At 42.7% G+C, this 20,545-nt stretch overlaps 1 protein-coding gene across 1 annotated transcript; it reads left to right on the top strand.

The window, feature by feature from the left end:
• The first annotated feature begins 2,860 nt into the window (after positions 1-2,860).
• Positions 2,861-19,545, top strand: CCNB2 (cyclin B2). The gene is made up of 9 exons (XM_032481075.1): positions 2,861-3,048; positions 4,986-5,114; positions 5,220-5,333; positions 11,637-11,807; positions 11,910-12,068; positions 13,599-13,835; positions 14,137-14,277; positions 18,030-18,140; positions 19,266-19,545. The coding sequence occupies exons 1-9, from the start codon at positions 3,025-3,027 to the stop codon at positions 19,374-19,376; spliced, it is 1,197 nt and encodes a 398-aa protein (XP_032336966.1). The 5' UTR covers positions 2,861-3,024; the 3' UTR covers positions 19,377-19,545.
• Positions 19,546-20,545: the final 1,000 nt, after the last annotated feature.

Here is a 20,545-nt window from a genome sequence, read left to right as displayed (position 1 = left end):
ACATCTGATCTATGGTTCAGCATGAAATAAACTGTGCCCTCAGGAGGCAACCAAATGCCAAAACATCTGGAAATGGCTCAGGCACTCAAGTTTTCTGTGCAAAAAATCTTCAAAGAATGTTTATGAGAATTCAGAGTTTACAAATAATTATAAATTCTAGCAGCTGTGTTATGTTTTCCTAAACTGTGACACTATAGGAAACTAATAAGATACAAGACAATTCCAGCAAACAAAAAGCTTATTTGGTGCAAGGATTGGGAATACCCCTAAGTAAATCTGTCTGTTACCTGTTATGTAACAAACTACCCCAAATTTTAGTGACTTAAGCATGACATTTATTTACTCATAGTTGTATAATATGGGCAGGGCTGGGCAGGAACAGTTCTATCTCAGTGTGATATGACTGGTGTTCTTTGTGGGGCCGCATTCAGCGGGGAGTTTTCCTGGAATGGAGTGTCCATTATGGCTTCCCTTAGATGTCTGATGCTTTAGCTGGGATGGCTGGGACAGCTGAAGACTCACTGGACATTTCTTTGTCTTGATGTAGTCTCACTAGTGAGGGATAGCTAGTCTTACTTACATGGTGGCTCAGAGCTCCAAGAAGAAATTGTCATGTCTCCCAAGACTTAGGCCTGGAAGTGGTACAGTGTCATTTCTGACACATTCTGTTAGTCAAAGCAAGGCTAGCCCAGATTCAAGGGGAGGGGAAATAGACTACACCTGTTGATAGAAGTGGCAGCAAAAAAAGTGTGGCTGTCTTTCATTTATCACAGTACAGTAAAGCAAGGACCGCTGCTTTGTTAGAATTCCTAGTGCAAACTTCCTGAATACATTTAGTTCTCCCCACCCCTCAACCCCCTCCAAACCAAAGCTTAGCATATGGAGAAGGCATATGTGCAAATGTCTATTTTTTCAAGTGTAATCATCAGGGGAATCAGTGATGGAGGAACTTTCACTTCCCTACACTGATGTTTGAGAAAGAAACATATGGAATGGAGATAGCTAGGTATTTCTGGTCTTTTGACTGCCAGATCTTCGTGTAATTTAGAAATTCTTTCTGCAGGATTCCTGATAGATGGTTACTGTGATAGTTTTATGTCAATTTGACTGCACCACTGGGTACCCAGACGTTTGGTCAAACATTATTCTGAGTGTATCTGTGGGGGTGTTTTCTAGATGAGATTAACATTTGAATCTATTGCCCTCCCTAATGTGGGTGGGCCCCATTCAATCAATTGAAGGCCTGAATAGAACAAAAAGACTTAACCTCCCCTCCTCCCACATCCCATGAGTAAGGGAGAATTTCTCCTCTTCACTGTCTTCAAATTGGGACATTGTTTTTCTCTTGTCTCTGCACTCAGACTGAGACATGGGCTCTTCCTGGGTGACTAGCCTACCAGCCTCTGGACTGGAATCACACCACTGGCTCTCCTGAGTCTGCAGCTTGCAGACTGGAGATTGTAGGCCTCGTCAGCTTCCATAATTTTATAAGCCAATTCCCGACCTATCTATCTATCTGTATTTCTGAAGAAACCTGGAAAATTCAATTATCATGCCTCTGGTTATATTCTTCCAGGGATGATGAGGTCACTATTTGTGGAAGAAGCACATTTCTTTTGTAAACAGTTAAAATCACTCATTCTTTTCCTTTGGTGTCTGTTCCTATAATTTCAGCTACAGGGTCCTATTCTATATTTTAGAACAATGTAAAAATAAGTCTGGCTTCTTGCTATATGCTAGCTCCTCAGTTACTATAGGACAGCTATCTTGATTTATTTTGCCCTTCTCTAAGTGAAATATCCTTAGAATTCTTTTGTTTAAACTGCATCTTAAGTGGGGAGGGTGTAGCTCAAAGTGTTAGAGGTATGCTTAGCATGCAGGAGTTCCTGGGTCAATCCCCAGTACTTCCTCCAAAAAAATAAACCTAATTACCCCCCCCAAATTAAAAAAAAATAAAAATAAAAATGAACTGGATCTTAAGCCTCTTAGCTATTCTTGTCACTATTTTCTGGATATTTCTAGTTTATCATCAATATTTCTCAGAAAATGATACCTGTAAGTGATCATCCATCTGGATGTGGTGTGAGCATTAAAAAGTGTGGAGTTATTTGAACTTGCTCATGCGAATGAGTTAGGTCTTGGAATGGTGGTATTTTCTAAGGGAGCATAAGTTTCCTAAAGGACAGGTGTGGGAATGGAAGGAATAAGAATGAATTGAAAAAGGAATACACACTGAAGGGAGATGAGACACAGCCTCACTCTCATCTGTGAGAGTGGGATTGGTTCTCACATCGCAGTCGGCCTGCACACCCAACAGGCAGAGCTTCACCCAGAACTGGGGCAGCTACTGAAAAGTCAACTTGATATGTCAGTTGGGATATTCTTTGCATTCTGTAGCTCCTCAAGGTTCCATCAAAGCACGTCTGAGTCTCAACCACCTAACACAGTGCAGCCCTAAGTCACGCAGAGGCGTCTGCCTGTTTCACGACCCAGGCCGACTAACCCAACCTAAACTACAACTCGAAATTTCCGGAAGAGGAATAGAGGTTAGAAACGACAATTTTCAGGATGTTCCCTAGTACCAACTTCTGCCCACCCAGTACAAACGTAGACATCCGTAATTGAGGCCCTATCAAAATTCAGAGGGTCCGAAGTCTGTTTTCCCAATGAAGCATTTCATTTTTGTTTATCTTAGGGGCCGAGATTTTTTAAAAAGATAGTAGGCAGGAAAAAAAAACCACAACCGGTTGTTATGACGACCAAACGGGTCTGGAAAATTCAGCCAATCAGCCTGCGGGAATGCCTCCGGATCAGCCAATGGGGAGAGCGCGTCGTACGTAGGGCCGCCCAATGGGGCCGCGAGCTGCGCGGTATTTGAATCCTGGAGCTAGGCGACTTCGCGAATATCCCCAGCGGTGCTGTCCGGGAGAGAAGTTGTAACCGCGCTGCGGTAGTTAGTGCTCTCGGTTTTCAGTCCGCGTCCCTCCTTGGGCCGGGCTGCCACTCGTGCCTGTCCCGTTCCTCATGGCGCTGCTCCGACGCCCGACGGTGAGTGGGCCGGCGACCCAGCCACGGCCTGGGCCCCGGCCGCGCAGCCCCTCGCCCGCCTCTGGCTTCTCTCTCTCTCTCTCCTCTGCTCGGAGCTTCTTCATCCCAGCCCGTGCCGCTTTCCCTTCTTCCCGGCTGCCCAGGGCCTGCGGCCTGTCCTCTGGCCGGCCTCCCCGCCTCGCTTCCGCTCTCCCGTCCAGCTCCTGGCTTGGCCGTCTCTGCCCCGGGGCTGGGGAAGGGTTGGAAAGCGCCTCGGGGCCGGCACTTGTCGCGGGAGCCTCCCGAGCGCCGGGCCGAGGACTCAGCGAGCGATCCCCGAGGGCCCATTGTCGTTAAGAGAGTTAGCTAAATACAGCTTCTTGGGGTTCCGCTGCTCTGTTCTCAAACTCCTTGCCAGCTAAGGGATCCTTGGTGGGGATGGGGGGAAGGAGTGGAAGAAATTCACAGGCTGTAGAGTGCTATGGCTGTTTTTCAGATTTTTTTTTCACATTTCGCTCTATATGAGTTTCCTATTTACTCCTGCACACGAAGTCTTCCAGGCTAAGTTCACTAATGTATGGGTTTTTCCCTTAAAAAATGTGTGATAGAGATTTTGCATTTAATTTGGAGCACTGTGGCAGACTGAGAGAGAAGGGTCCAAATTCATTTATTTCATCTCTGCAAACAACAAAGTGTTAATGGTATTTTGGATTTTTTTTATGGATTTGAATTGAGCCTGGGTCTACTTTTTTCTTTGCTGAAAAATAGAGGGCCATGGCACACCTGAACTCCATTCTCCTGGCTGTAGGCTAGTTAAAAGCTGCCCATTTTCCCTTCCAGGTGGGTTTAATTTAGTCAGATTACCAGGCTTCAATCCATAAGCATTAAACTTTAAAACACTTTTTTAAAAACTGGCAGTAACTGCTGGAAAAATGGAACAGTGTGACTTTTGAGAATCCTAGTGAGTTGAATACATTCAGTATTTAGTTGCTATCCTTTTGTGAGTCTGAGTCAAACTGTTAAGTAATTTTTGTCTATCCCATAAAGTTCTTTCATAGTCAAGTTCTTTTTATTCAGGAAAGGCTTTAGTTTTTCCCTACCTCTCTTTCTGACCTGGTAAGTCCATTAAAACTCTCTGTTGGAAAGTTTTTTTAGGATTAGGACCCCCAGTTCTCAGGAATAGTACATGCTGTTTTGTTGTGTTTTTTTTTCCCCATGAAATGTTTATCACCTACAATAAAATACACTTTTTTGTGTGTGAATTGCTTTTCCTAACAGGTTTTGTTTCTAAGCACATTCTGTCTAAAGCAGATTAAGGTCAAATAACGATTTTTTTTATTTCATATAATTCCAACTTTCTCTGAATTTGAGATAAAACTATTTTACTCATAAAAACTATTTTCTTTCTAAATATCCTTAGAAGAAGAGAGAGTGCATGCTATGGCAGCCTCATTGTAAACTGCTGTGTCTCTAAAGATCGTGTCTACTGGAGCATTTATTATTTCTAGCATGGTATAAGAATCAAAGCTAGTTTAGGTTTTAAGCAGCTCGTTTTCAAACAGCCAGACCTATTACAGCTTTTTAGTACTGTGTCTTAATTACATTTGTTACTCATCTCTGTCTAGGAAGGCTTTTAAATAGTTGCCTTTAGTAGGCAGGGATCTCTAGTAAGTGACATGTGTACTATATGAGACATAATCACTTATCGGTGAAGCTCTTAGTGAGGTTTTTTTTCCGCTAAGTAAGTTGGGTGAGTGATTTGCTTAATTTACTGTAATGCTGTAAATCACATAGCATTTTTAGACTTGTCCCCTCTATTTTTCGCTTTCACAGATAGACCTCAGCATATTCACCTTTCCCAAATCAATTCTGAATTTGGATATTTGACATTAGCAAAGTATTATAAATTGTCTCAACTTTATTAATTTTTTTCCTTTTTTTTTTTTTTTTTTTTTAAGGTTTCCACTGATTTAGAAAATATTGACACAGGAGTTAATCCTAAACCTAAGAGTCATGTGACTGTCAGGCGGGCAGTTTTAGAAGAAATTGGAAATAGAGTTACAACCAGGACCACACAATTAGCTAAGGTAAGAACTGTGAAGACAGTACGCATCCACCCCGGGCTGATTGTATAGAGAGCTGAGGGGTGATACTGGCCGTCCTGCCCTATTCACGTTGCTTTTTCCTTGTAGAAAGCTCAAAACACCAAAATACCTGTTCCACCCACCAAAACTACCAATGTCAACAAGCACCTGAAACCTACCGCCTCTGTGAAGCCAGTGCAGATGGAAGTGTTGGCTCCAAAGGTAGGGAGTTCTGGGTTTACAGACTACTTACTGGGGTAGCCTGATTTGGGTAGACTGCAGGGCCGCCTTCATCATCATCGCAGCTCTTGAACATTCATAGCCAGAGCTTGACTTCGAGACAGCAGTGTGGAAAATGAACTTAGATATCTTCTTAGTGATGGTACCTTCGTACAGTGTTATGAAAGTTAATTACCTCAATACCCAAATAAATTTAGTGACCTCAGAGGAAAATTGAGTAGATTTTATTGAAATGGTTCACTGTGAGAATGAACTTGAACATGAAGCAGTGGAAGCTTACAATTCTGAGACCCTCACTCATGTAAGAACAAAGTCATGCCAGAATTCTGTGTTGATACATGCAGTCTCTGACGATTAGCTCAACTGGAGTTAGAACGCTGATGGATCCATGGGCCTGTTCCCCTTCCACCATGTTCAAGTTCATGCATGCTCTCATTTATGGATTACATGCATTCATATAATTACAGTGAAACAGGCACTGTTGTAGGTGCTGAGAATACAACAAAAACTACCTCACTCTTTCTAGTTCAAAATATGTATTATTGTATGCTTGAAATTTTTCAAAATAAAAAGTTGGATGTATTCGAGGAATGTGTTGCATACTTAGTATACACATCCAGTTGTGTTAAGGCTGATAGAGAGACATCTTGTTTTGAGGAGACTTATCTACAAGGGGTATCTGTACCTGAAAATTAAACATATAACCCTAGGAATGATGCTAGATGCCCTAGGCAATGGGTGACTGAATGCAAATTGCATATAAAGGAAGAAGAGAACCTGGAGGGATGGAGTGGTCTGGGGAAACTTCCTGGAGTAAGTGGGATTTTTAAGGATAGGGAGAAGCTGATAGGAAAGAGCACCTTTTGAGGGAACAAAGCAGCAGCAGGAATCAAGGCACTAAGGTGGACATAGCCTATGAATTACGTCCTTTTGGGCAAAGACCCAGCAAGTCCAAATTGGCTCAGAAGGTTTGAGGAAGCAGGAAAAAAAGTTGAGAAGAAGGCTGCAGTTGGATTTGAAGGCCTTGAAATTTGGATTTTTATCCCATTAGGCAGTGAAGAACCTTTGAAAAGTTTTGAGGAGGAGAGAAGTGATGAAAGCAGGGTAGGGTGGCCAGGGAAGGGACATTAAGTAGGAGGTATTACAAGCAAGGCCGATGGGTGCCTTGAACCAGCCCAGATCTCCCCTAAGTGCTTACCCATATACCAGGATCTATATGGGTGCTAAGAAATACCGCTGACGGTGTTAGGATGTGCCAGAACTCCTTTCAGGGACATCATCCTGTGTTCAGAAGGAATTCTTTGGATATGTTGCTTGGTGTAGAGGAGTGAGACCCTTAAGCACTTGAGTATTCAAGAAACTATTTATGGAATAAATTAATAAAATATAGGAAATTCAGCAGAGTGAGGTCGCTTTATGGAAGGTGTCTCATTTGGCTTTAGATTTGTTGAGGTGATGGAGACAGCTGTTGGGGAATGCAGTTGGAAATGGGCCAGCAACTTCTGAAAGAGAGGAACAGATTTGCATGCTTTCTACTTAGAGGTGATGGTTGCAAACATGTTGTTTATAAGACAGGAGAAAAAAGCTTTGATTCCAGAACTAAAGCTCAGAACAGATCCTCAAGATCTACTTTCCTTTGATAGGACTTGCCTTGGAAGTTTCTAGTGACCTCCCAAATAACAAACCCAAAGCAGCTTTTCAGACCTTGATCTCTTGACCATTATACAGCATTTTATATGGGTGATGAGCGTGATTCCTCCCACATGTCAAGAGAGTGGCTTGGCAGTATATTTCAGATGGTTATTCTCCATACCCAGGAAGGCTGTTTTTAAAATTTAGCGTAAGATAATGATCAGCGGGACAGTCAAGGACCTTTAAACAGTTATAATGAATACCTCTTATTCTCTGTTTTATATCAGGAGGTCAGTTAAATCCATTTAATGAAATACTATGCAACCATAAATATCATGTTTCAGTAGAATATTTAAAGATATCAAAATGGATGTGACATTAATGGAAGAGTCAGATTATAACAATATAATGCAGTACAACTCTAGATTTACTTTTTTAAAAATATATTTTTATTGAAGTATAATCAGTTTACAATGTTGTGTCAATTTCTGGTGTACAGCACAATACTTCATGTAGGAATATACATATATTCGATTTCATATTTTTCACAAGTTACTACAAGATATTGAATATAGTCCCCTGTGCTATACAATATAAACTTGTTAGATTTACTTTTAAAAGTGTGCATTTATATGCAAAATATTGACGGTAGTTATTTTTGAGTATTATGTGGGACTTAAGATTGATTTTCACTTTTTTCCTTAAAATGTTCAAACTTTTCATTATAGGTTCTTATTACTGTTCAAATTGGGGAAAAAAGGCAAATTAGAAAAACAAACAAACAGAAACAAAAAATGTTATGAATAAAACAAAAGGGAAATTTCCTCCCATAACCATGACAACTCCACTCTTTTGAGTTCCCCCATTGCCTTGACTGACTCCTTTTTCTCTCACTTCCTGACAGTATATTTCAAAAATTATGGACCTACAGCTCATTTCATATAAAAATCACTTTTGTGGTTGAAACATGCTTCCTGTTTTAGAAGACATCAGGGATTAATGAACCATACCTATTTCCAATCAAATACACTTTTCTCTGAGAAACAGTGCAGAAGACACCAATAAGTCCACAATTCTGGGGAAGCCCGCCCTCTGGCAGATGAGCCCCTATGCAGGCTTGTCTCTGGTCAGCCCTCTGGCTTTTACTTTGTATCTGCTCTGTCTGCAGAGTAATTGCTATTTCTTTACAACCAATCCCCAGAGGTATGGAAATGCCAGATGGGCGCTGAATTTCTAGCAGCACTGAGCCCTGGAAAACCCCAGGAAGCAAACACGTTCGCAGACTGCTAACGGAATAGTTACCATCCTTTCTGTAAAGCTGGAAGGCAGGTTTCCTTCTCTGCAGCAGAGGAAGCACCTGGAATGCAAAGGGCCCTGGCTGAGACCCTGAAAGGATGCCGGCCATTCACAGGTGTTTGCAGAAGCTGATTATCCTACGGTTTTTGGAGAAAACTTTTTTGCTGACTCATGAGGCTTTGGCAAACACTGAGTAGTTTGAAAGGAAGGAGAAGTGTTTTTTTTTTATGCGCTTCTTCTACTGATGGGCACAGGGAAGCAAGGTGAATGAACCAGTGACTATCCCCAGGTAGCCCTCAATTTAAGTCAGGATGTCAGAGTAAAAGCATGTAGGAGAGGCAGATGCACGCTTAGGAGACATTCTGGGGAGTGGCAGCTGGAAGTTCTGATGAGGTTTTAGATTTAGGGATTTGATTTAAACACGACATTTAGTAATAGTCATTATTCAAGTATAAGAATCTCTTCTGGCCTAACTTTCCCTAATACAAAAGCTATATATAGAAGGAAATAAGCACAACTGTTCACATTTTTTTTAAAGTGCCTTTTATTTTTAATTACACAAGAAACATAGTCATAAAAAAGCAAAACAATATGAAATACGAAGAGTGCATAGAATAAAAGGTTGGTTCACTGTTACTGCTCCTCCTGCCGAAATCCCACCTGGTGGCATTCCCTAAAGCTAATCATGGTAACTAATTTTGCCTTTACCACTGAGCACACCTGTGAATGCATGTGTACACACTGCTGCAAATCGTGAAGTGTCAGATTGGAATCGACAATTTTTCTTAGTCCTCCCTTATTGCACTGAATTGACATTGTTTATTGCAAATTTCGTAAATAAAGGAACTCTGTTTTACCAAAACTTGTGTAAATACCCATATATTTGCATATTCATATTAGTCCATTCTTGTAAGACACCTGACTTGGTGAATGTCTGAGCTGGAACTTCAGCAGCCTTTACTCATTCTCCACCCACCCTCTTCCAAACAGCAGCACAATCTCACGTCTCCGTTGTTTCTGATGAGACTGTTCAGTTGCCTCTGACAACCCACAGAACTCATTCGTTAATCTAATTTGAAGGTTTCGTTCTTGGACCATTTTGGTGATGGTTCACTAGCTGGTGCCTTTTTTACCTTTGCATGCAGCAGGCACAGAACAGGACTGCACAGCCAGCTCACAGGGCTTAGGCTACAGTCTGCACAAGCAAGTGGGATCTTAGAATAATTAGATTATGTTAGAGTCCAAAAGGAATACTGCTGAGAAATTCTAAACCAAGGCCCAGAGCCATCATCCTTGTCTTATCCTATTGGCTTTTGGATATGGCTAAACTCAGGTGTAGTGCTGAATAGACACAGGTAAACATTTCAGGGGGCTAAGTCAGTCCATGAAGCACATAATGATAACCTCTGCCTTCTTAAACCAGGCTTCCTGGCACTGACTGCCCTTCCTGGGGAGAGTGGTGATGCTTATCCTCGAAATAGGTAACCTTAAAGTGAAGCTTACCTGTGCTTTACTAAAAAGCACATCTGATTTTAGTCATTCTTGCTCTGTTCCCCAGCGGGTCACTTAACTTCGGATAAAATCTAAACTCCTTAGCCAGGTTCTTGCTCGCCTTTCCAGCCCTTTTCTCACACCTCCTGTGCTACTCCCACTGTCCCAAGTCAGCGTGCTGTTCCCAGACTTGCTTTGTTTCTTGGCTTCCCCTGGGACTTTGACTTGCATACTTTCGCCTACTCATTTCCTTTGAGGTCTTACCCTGTCTGGTAACCTTACTAGGTTTCTCCCTGGTACCCCAAGTGGCTCTTCTCATTCCTTCTGGCCCCCTTCTACAAGTTCTTAAGTTCTTGACTAAGTGAGAGATACGTGCATGCTTCTTGCTCACCTGGCACTTTCTCGGTTTAAGACCTTTGATTTAAGAGGGAAGGGCATGTTTTGAATTGCTGTGTATGTTCTGTTGTTTTTTGTTACTGTTTCATCCTTCTCTAAGACTAGAAACTATAATCATTGAGCTTTAAGGTAAATCAAAATTGTTTATTATACTCCCTTCTCTTTCTTTCTATATTTCATGACTTTAATACATATCTTTACAGCCTAGCAGTCCTGTTAGGTTTTACTTTGAGAAGTACCTCTTATTTTTTTTAAAAGTGATAGTTTATTTATACTTCATTACTAAACACTTGTTTTATTAACTTCATACGTTTTTAATTCATGTGATTTTTATAAATAACCACCCAGTCAGCACAAGAAAATAAAATTCTGGGTGTGTACTTAGTCTTTGCTTCCTCCTTTTATTTGATTCATAGGCAGGAATGTGCTTTTCTGTGTTTTCTTTGCCAAACAGTTTTTCAATTGAGAATAAATTAGTTGACGAGAAGACAACGTTCCACTTGCAGAAGAGACTGCTACTAAAGTGAACTGTCAGCTCTAGGAATCTGTACCTAGGCATCTAAGTTTCTTTCACTCAGTAAATATTTATTGAGCACCTACTATGTGTCAGGGATGACACAGGAATTTGAGATGCCTTAGTGGACTGAAATCAGTTTAAATTAATGTAAGCTTATAGATTTTACATTCTTGCAGAGGTAGAGGGTAAGTAATACACATATTGTATTAGAATAATATACTTCTACAGTGTATTAGAAGTTTATAGAATCTCTGGGGAAAAGCAGAGTAAGGTTAGACTAGGAGGCAGGTGGGAATTTTAAATAGGAGTGAGGTTAGACCTCACTGAGAAGGTAACACGGAAGCCAGACTTGACGCAGTTGAGGGAATTACCCAAGCGGGCACAGGGACAGTAGCCTTTTGGGAAGAGGGACAGTGCTTGCAGTGATGGAGCCCCAGGCAGGAGGCTGGGGTGAAGCAAGCTGAGGGGAGAGGAGGAGGAGACAGGTCAGCAGGGGAAGATGGGAGGGCCGGGTCGTGCAGGGCCCGTCCACCATTGTGAGGACCCAGGTTTTCACTTTGAGTGAAATTAGAGTGTTGTTTTTTGTTTAAAAAATTTTTTTTAATTTTTTTTTTTTTTTTTTTTTTTGGTGTAGGGAGGTGATTAGGTTTATTTATTTTACTTTTTAGAGGAGGTACTGAGGATTGAACCCAGGACCTATGCATGCTAAGTATGCGCTTTACCACATGAGCTGTACCCTCTCCCCTGAAATGAGAGCATTTTTAAACAGAAGTATGTCTCCAAGAGCTTCATCCACTGCGTCTTGAATTATTCACCTCTCACTGTGAAATTTGTTTTGGCTTTATCAGTTTATAAAAATGCATATGATGCTTTTAAACCGGTTGGCCCTGCATGTGTTTGCAATCAAGGCTGCGTCTAAGTAGTGACACTCGTGCTTTCATTTGTGGATATAGCGCCCTTCTCCCGCCCCTGAGGATATCTCCATGAAGGAGGAGAACCTCTGCCAGGCCTTCTCTGACGCCTTGCTCTGCAAAATCGAGGATATCGATAATGAAGATTGGGAGAACCCTCAGCTCTGCAGCGACTACGTGAAGGATATCTACCAGTACCTGAGGCAGCTTGAGGCGAGTGGGCCTTTGTGCTTTGGTGGTACAGCAGTGTGGAATGGACCACACAGCTGGGAAGGAGATGAGGTCAGCCTCTTAAACTTTTAATTCCACCAACAGGTTCTGCAGTCCATAAATCCACACTTCTTAGATGGGAGAGATATAAACGGACGTATGCGTGCCATCCTGGTGGACTGGCTGGTGCAAGTCCACTCCAAGTTTAGGCTGCTGCAGGAAACTCTGTATATGTGCGTTGCCATCATGGATCGATTTTTACAGGTAAGTCTGCTTCAGGAACTTCCTGCCCTCACTGGCTTACTGAACGTTGTATTTATGCAGTGCAGAGGCATGGTACCTCTGAGATTAAGACCAAAAGGCCAGTTTATGAGATGCCACAGAACTTCAGGTGCTAGAAAAGGAAGTAGTCCAAGTGTGTGATGCTCTGGTGATGCTGACCAGCGCTGGGCATTTCTGCTAGGTCAGCCTGCGGAAAAGGGCTCAGGGGAACGCCGTCTTACCACAATCATTCATCAGAGGAGACATACCAGCAGATGGTTTGAAAGTCCACCTGAAGCCTGTGGTGCGTTTGGAGACTGGTTCTCCAGGCTGGCTTGCACGCTTGCCATAGTGCAGTACTCTTTGGTGTTAAGCCCCTTCAGCTGAAAAATAAGGAGTTTGGCTAGAGAACTAAGCAGTTTCCAGCCAGCTGGGGCATTGAATCACTATAGAAGAGGGAGAAAGCAGAGGTTTTAAAAAAAGGGTGGAAGTACATGTGAGGAGTGTACTGAGAGTGTGAGGTCTAAAGTAAAGAGGAAGGTAAGAAATCAAGCTGAGAGGCAGAAGTGATCATCAAAATGTTTGTAACTGATAATGCAAAAACACTGACCAGTTAGAAGAAATGCCAGGCAGTAACCACAGTGTGTTAGCTACCACATGGTAGCCCTGCAGGTAATTTATTTATTTAAAGTCAACATTTTGATTATAGGTTTAGGCCAAGTTCAAATGCTGCCCAAGCAATACAGGGATAATTGTGTTGATAATAATGACCCCGAGATGCTGCAAGATGCTAAGTAAGCTTAGAGTCACTGGTTTCCATTATACAGTCCTCACTGAGTAGGAAAGCACTGTCTTATTTTTGGTAGATTTTCAATATTGAGAGTTGAAGCAATAAAAGCAAATTCCCGGTTTAAAAAAAGAAGAAGAGAAACACACCCTAGACTGAGATTTTCCCTGACTCTGAAGCATCTTTGAATGATTCTTCAGGCTGAATAATGTGTGCACTTCTGGTGGTGAGGGTTAAGGAAACGCTTGAGACACCCCTTCCTCATCCCTAGGCGTCCACTGAATTCCTGCTTTTTTGCTTGCCTCATCCTGATTCAGACCATGCTGAGTGCCGTGTTGGGGCTTCCCCAGACTCTGAAACCAGGATGATGGGGGTGGAGCAGTGACTAGGAGTTTGGTTGTCAGGCTGATTCTTCCCTGTTCAGCAACTTGAGTGATCTTGGGCTGGTGTCTGATTCTCCTCTCAGGCCACCTGTTTGTAAGTGGGGGAATAAATACATACTGCCTAGATTCTCTGAGGATTTGTTGAGATGATTGTTTGAATCTTGGCACAGGGCCTGACACATGGCGAGCACTTCATGACAGCTGCTGTGAGTGGTGGGGGGTCTCAGGTCAACACTCAGGTCTCCTGTGTCTTTAAGAGGAGTGTGAGCACTTCTCCAAGACTTGGTTTCCGCTACTGTTCTTCCACCCAGAGCCCCCATTCTCTCCTTAGATACGACTTTTGACACATTCTTCTTCAATTAGGTTCAGCCAGTCTCTCGTAAGAAGCTTCAGCTGGTTGGGATTACAGCTCTGCTCTTGGCTTCCAAGTATGAGGAGATGTTTTCTCCAAATATCGAAGACTTCGTTTACATCACAGACAATGCTTATACCAGTTCCCAAATTCGAGAAATGGAAACTCTGATTTTGAAAGAACTGAAATTCGAGTTGGGTCGACCTTTGCCACTACACTTCTTAAGGCGAGCATCAAAAGCCGGGGAGGTGAGTGCCACCAGTTCCGTAGGAGACTTTATTTTGTTCTCTTATCCCGCAAACGTTGGTCCAATGAAAGGAAAGCTTATGAATTTAAAGGGAGCACCTTTTAAATAAGTCCTAATGGTTATCTCACTAGTTCTTACGAGACAAAACCTCACATTCTGTGTCTGTAACATACTGCGGCCTAGAGCAGTGCCCGGGAAGGAGGAGTGAGTTCAGCGGGTTGGAGTTCCAAGGCCTTCACCCAGAATTTTGCAAGAGATACTAACAGCTGTGCTTCTTACCGTCCCTGGGTGTTCTTTCGTAGGTCGACGTTGAACAGCACACGTTAGCCAAATATCTGATGGAACTGACTCTCATTGACTATGACATGGTGCATTATCACCCTTCTAAGGTGGCAGCAGCTGCTTCCTGCCTGTCCCAGAAGGTTCTAGGCCAAGGAAAATGGGTGAGTATTGAATTTAAGAAGAAATTAGTTAGCTATATTTTAGGCCCTCTTGATATAAAAGGCCTTAGTAATTTTACAACACCATCCTTGTAGCGTTTGTTTTAAGTCCACAGGCTTAAAAGAACTGCTTGGAATGACTCAGGTGGAGACCAGGTGACTGCACTGTGGCACACAAACATAGAGTCGTAAAGAATGAGGAAGGCCACTAAGAACTGATATGCTAAGATTTCTGGATTATTTTGTGAAGTCAAACAACCAAGTTGTTAAGCACTCAAGATAAAGCAAGGCCAAAGCCTGACTGATTTACCCAGTAAAGATGAAATGGGCCACTTTTAGGTTCTTACAAGGAGCCAAAGATGCCAGCTCCCTGGGTTCTTGTTTCACATACCAAAAAGGACACCACGGAGACAAAAAGGGCTGATGGCTGCAACGCGAGTCAGAGTCGCACCCTCTGTGGCGCGCCCATTCTAGACTGCCACTGAGCACCTTCTTAGTCTGTAGATGCACCCCGAGAGCAGCAGACCAAAAACCTCATCAGAGCCCAGGAGGTGATAGGGAATGGTCTCATGACAGCCTCCCTCCCAGAAGAGACAGGGAAGTGAGTGGGAGGTGGCTAGGGGGCAGCTGCTCCCATGCCTGCTGTCCCCTCATCTTCTAGGAGGATCGAAAAGCATTTTCCCAAGACAGATTCATAGATGTGGTTTAAGCCTCTGCTGGCATGGCCTGTGCGGATTTGTGCAGGAGTGCCTGGGCATCATGGTGGAGCTCGTCCTCCAAACAAGTGTGTACAGTTGACATTTTAGGTAAGAAAGAAGGCAAATAAGAGAGCGTGTCTACGTGTATGTGCTTATGTATTTGCTTACTCTTAACAAAAATATGGGAAGAATAGGCCAGACACTAATGAAACTGGATCCCTGTGGGCACATAGGGTAAAAGGTTGAGGATGGGAAACAGGACTTCTGGTTGTAGTTTTGCATTAACTTGTACACAATATAATGTAACTTTCTGGACTTTTGAACAATATGAATGTTTCATGCAAACACTAAACTAGAATTAAGCAGAAACAATGTCACTGTATATTCAAATCGGTAACAGAACACAGGGAAGAATTAATTCAAATAACTCTCAAACACAGCATTCTGACCGCTTCCTCAGTGGGATGTGATGTTAACAGGAGGTTAATAGTAACCTGTCATTAAAATTCTGAAGCTGCTTATATGTTTTAGGATAAAGCAAATAAACATTCATGTTATTAAGGACTAAAATTTTCAGTATAAGAATATAAAATATTGTTAACAAATGAAAACAAGGAAGATCTTATAATATTAGATAGATTTGTCTTAGAAATATCAGTAAATTCATAACAAAAGACCAGGAGACAATGACAACCCAGTAGAAAAGAACATGCCCAGTGCCCACATCTTGGGTACTAAATGCCGAGACCCACTAGGAACTAGGGCTCCTTCCAGACATAGCTGATTGCAGGGCTGTGTCGGGAAGTAAAAGGTAAACCTGAATTGATCAGTTTGTAACAGATAGCAAGTAAATTTTCAAAGGTCAGTGGGTCACATCAAAGAGACATAGGAACTGGCTTGAAAGGGCTCTTACTGACTAAATTTGAGCATTCAAAGAAACAGTGACAGTAACAGATTACAATGCATTAAAAAATGCATGAGTCCATAAGGATACAAAAGGAAGGGTGAGAGGGACTTTAAAAATAAGTAACAGTTGAATGCCAGCTAATCAGAGTAGAAACAATGGCAGAGATAGAATTTCACGATTTTAAAACCCCCAGGGTAATAATTGATTCAAGCAAGGATCATCGAATGATGCTTATAGCATTAGGTGAAATAATTTGGGGCCATAGGATTCACATTGTCTCAAAATATCACCCCACAGTTACATAGTAATTCTGAAGGCAAACTGTACCTTTGTGGTGGAGAGGTCTGGCAGTTACTACCATTTATCCCAGTGATGGAGCTTGGTATCACCAGGGGTGGGCCTTCCTGACTTGCCCTGCCTTCTAGGGCAGTAGGAAGTGTGCATTGTCGCCTGTATAGAGTTCACGTCCAAAATTTTGGACACGGATCCAACCATCAGGAAATACACAAATCCAGAGTGTGAGATGTGCTCAGAGTAACTGGCCTGGATCCTTCAAAACAGTTAATGTCATTTAAAGCCAAGAAAATGGAAGGTGTTTTAAATTTAAAAAGACTAAAGACAGCAACTGCCGAATGTACTTTGTGTACCTTCCTTGAATGGACCCTAGATATAAGAAGAAAAAACTAGAAAAGATATCTTTGCAGCAGTTGGAGAAATTTGAATATCGACTATATATTTGATGAGACTGTGGAACTGCTGATAATGTTTCTTATGTGACAAAGTTATTGTGGCTAGGAAGAAAAATACTTCTGAGGGGATGCTTCTGAAACATTTACAAGTGATGTGTCATGCGTCTGCAGCGCCCTTCCAGATCATACAGCCATTTGATGGCTTCAGAAGTCACACACAACTTTTGCTGAACCATTTGAAAGTGAATTGTGGACACCATCAGAGAGAGAGAAAGAGGAGGAAAGAGAAAGAGGCAAAATGTTAATAACTGATGAATCTGCACAGAAAATATACAGATGTTTATTATATTATTCTTTCAGTTTTTCTGTAAATTTGAAATTTTTTGAAATAAACTTAAGGCAAAAAGGCCACTAGTATGTGTATGGTACCTGGTCTTGGTACCACTGGCTCATTGTAGCCAGATTACCTTTAGACATGCATCCTTGGTTTAAACCTATTAACTGCAGGTCTCCCTGTTTTCTGGGGAATTGATTTCAAAATTCGGATTGTTGTGCATTACATCAGAATTCACTCCTGCTTAGTTCTTTTTTCCTTTAAACTATTTTAGGATTAAGATTAAATTGTGATTTACTTTCCCAATTACATTGTGTATATGAAAGGGGTGTAATTAAGCTTTTAGAATTTTATCACAAAACTGAAATAAGGTCAGGTTACTTATCTTCATGCAGATTTTGTCTCATTATCAATCAGTAGTTGTCCATTTGCTTGGATTTTGTCCTCTGGGAGGCTGAGTCACCAGGCTGGGCATGGAGCCTTCTCTGGGTGCTCTATGTTCTCCAGGGCTTAACCACGTGGGGCCCAACAAGAGAGTCTCGAGCAGTGTTAGATCTTCTGGGTTTGGGAGTTTAGACTCCTGCCTACGGTGCCGTTTCTTAATTCTGAACTTCTTTCCCTGATTGACAATATATGTATCTGGGCTCTCGAGTGCCCCGCCAGCCACTGCCGGGCAGGGCTTTGATTAGAGGACCATGGATGTGCTAGTCTTAGGTCTCTCCCTTACTGTGAAGCGGGCATTCCTTTGTTGGGTTTGATTTTACTCTGTCCCACTTTCCCTTCCCTTTCAGTGTGGTGACAGAGGTAAGCATGACAGCTTTGGGACTTGAAGGACCCTACTTACCTGTGCAACTTTCTTTAAAACATCATAATTTGGGACCTTCTCCACTTGACTTAGCTCAGAGCCGCACAATGTCTTAATTTAGTCTTGCTCAGAGCCAGAGTCATCCTGTGTTCACTGGCTGCTTTGCTGGTACCATGGTAGTGGCTGGGGCTGTGACTGAATTTCCGGAAGGTAAGAATATTTTTTTATAGCTTTTCCATAAGTAAGACCAGCATGTGTAAACCTGTGCTCTTGTAAAGAAGTAGCGGCTTTATCCTGCCCCTTTCTTTGCATTCTCTTCCAGAACTTAAAGCAGCAGTATTACACTGGATACACGGAGAATGAAGTGTTAGAAGTCATGCAGCACATGGCCAAGAATGTCGTGAAAGTAAACGAGAACTTAACAAAATTCATCGTAAGTACTCTTCCGTAAGCTGTGGAAGGCACTCGAGTATGAGTTTGGGGTATGAGAGGATGTATATGTATGTGTGTTTGCATTTCCATGTAAATATTTTGGCATATGTGAGAGTCTGTTTTAGCACAAATTCTTTATATTTTCCTAGCACAGCAGGGGAAGGAGCACGCTGATAAACCCTGACAGCAGACTTTCTTTAAAACAAGGTAGATCAGGCTCGCTGTGTCCGGGCCCAGTGTAGTCAGCCAGGCAGCTTCAGTGTACCAGCCCCCCTTGACCCAGTGCCCTGGGCAGGGCACCCAGCAAGCAGGGAAGGCTGGCCGGCATGTGGTCTGGAACAGCAAGCATCCAACTTGGGTGGCTCCGTGGAAGGCTTGGGTATTCAGGTGACATCACTCAGGGCCTTTGTCCAGCATCTGTTAGGACAATGACTGAGAGGCACCTGGACAGCAAGCATGGTGGAGGAGGAGGGGCAAGCAGCCCATTCAGGAAGCAGCGTCCTGGGAGCCTGGGGTCTGTCTCTGTGTGGCCCACCTGAGAGGAGGAGCCACAGGAGATGGGGTGCTGTCCTGTGTTCGTGTGATGCTGAGTATCAGAGCTCCCCGAAGGTCTGGTGACAGAGTGAGGCATCTGTACCAAGTGTCCTCACGGCCTGATCTGCTTCCTGACTTGTCGTTGGAGGATGATTTAACACACTGTGGAAGCATCATGTGTGTTCAGTCCTGAGGGTTTCATCTGGGATCTGCTGAGCACTAGTTGCCACTCGCTTTTATTGCCAGTTACTGCTGCCAGTGCTGATGGCACTTAGGTGTGATAAACACAGCTCCACCTCCCACCCCTCTGGTGGCTTGTGAGAGACAGCCTGCTCTTTGGACCTTGAAATCATTGGTTCCCCCATCACTTGTGCTACCAGCTGGTCTTTTTGCATGACTGCGCATGGAAGGAAATTGTCAGGCCCGACACATGCCCTGGAGCACTTGCTGGCTCCAGTGACTTGACATCGTCCTAGCCTTTGTGGGTCTGTGGGTGTGGCCCTTTGATACTTGTAAATTAGACTAGGAATAAGGTATAAGTTGGGGCCGGGGAGGTTCCTGATGTGTGCTTAATCACAGATGACTTCTGCAGGCCGTCAAGAATAAGTATGCAAGCAGCAAGCTCCTGAAGATCAGCACGATTCCTCAGCTGAACGCAAAAGCCATCAAAGAGCTCGCCTCACCTCTGATGGGACGGTCCTAGGCTGCCCTGGCCCTCGGGGAGCAGTGCTTCGGCCGTGCACTTTGTCTTACGGATTTGGAACTCCTGACTTTGTATATAGTCCTCTGGTCTATTTCCTGAAACCTTTTCTCAGACCGATTTTCTAAATGTATATTGAGGAAAAATAAAGCTATTAATTTTTCTTAAGGTATCCTGTGTGTATTTATTTGTGCGTTCTGTGCTGAAGACATCACGAGGAACTTGCTTTGACTAACTTTTTGAGGTATTATGAATAGCATGTGAATTACTGCCCTTATGGCTTTGACCTTCCTACAATTTTCTCAAACAAAAAAACTAGAACTTGGCTTTAGTGAATGTTCCCTCATTCGTAAACTTGGTGAATATAAAGATTGGTTCATTGTATAAAATTTAAAATGGGGGGGGGAGGTTACAGCTCAAGTGGTAGAGTGCATGCTTAGCATGCATGAGGTCCTGGGTTCAATCCCCAGTACCTCCATCAAAAAACTAAATAAATAAATAAATCTAATTACCTCCCCTTGCAAAAAAAAAAAAAAAAAAAAATGGGAGGATAACCATGATAATTCCTTTTCTAGAACTTACTTAACTATTCTCTAATTCCTATACAGGAACACCTGGCCCACTAGGGCGATGGCCACCGGTAACCCTCATAATGTGCTTCACTGAAGGCACGGCTGAGACCAGGAAGAGCAGTCCTAAGAGGCCACAGCTGGAAAAAGGAAGGGGGCCTGTGACATCCTATTAAAGGTGAAACTTGGAATGCGTTTTCCCATTGTTCTAACTACATTATGGGTTAGATTTTGTGTGGGGGTGGTAGAGGGGGGCATTTGATTACATTTAACATTGTTTTCTAAGGGGGAGTGCATTCTCATGCACTAAAAAATACATGAGTCCATAAGGATACAAAAGGAAGGGTGACCTGGGGGAAGAAAAACCCAAAAACCATGAAATAAATGAGTCTCTTATAGCAACAACTTTCCAAACTACTAGTTCAACAAGATGTTAATTGGTTTTCTGAAAGAAAGGAGTTACATGCATTTGGGAAACATTGCAAACTCATGTAAGATTCATAAAGGCTCTGGGAAGCTTTGCAGTAAAATCGTTTAATGCGGTGTGTCCCTAGTCTAGAGTGTGATAAAGCTGCCTTCCACCTGACAGCGAGGCCCACAGGT

This window comes from Camelus ferus, chromosome 6 (assembly GCF_009834535.1).
Source record: "Camelus ferus isolate YT-003-E chromosome 6, BCGSAC_Cfer_1.0, whole genome shotgun sequence".
Classification (NCBI taxonomy): domain Eukaryota; kingdom Metazoa; phylum Chordata; class Mammalia; order Artiodactyla; family Camelidae; genus Camelus; species Camelus ferus.
Note: the sequence above shows the minus strand (reverse complement) of the source record. Positions and strands in the feature narration are given on the sequence as shown.

Excerpts from the sequence above, each read along its gene's own strand:
- CCNB2 (XM_032481075.1), top strand. The coding sequence starts at position 3,025 with ATGGCGCTGCTCCGACGCCCGACG. Across the intron at positions 13,836-14,136 it reads GAGCATCAAAAGCCGGGGAG|GTCGACGTTGAACAGCACAC; the intron begins GTGAGTGCCACC and ends GTTCTTTCGTAG. Across the intron at positions 14,278-18,029 it reads TTCTAGGCCAAGGAAAATGG|AACTTAAAGCAGCAGTATTA; the intron begins GTGAGTATTGAA and ends ATTCTCTTCCAG.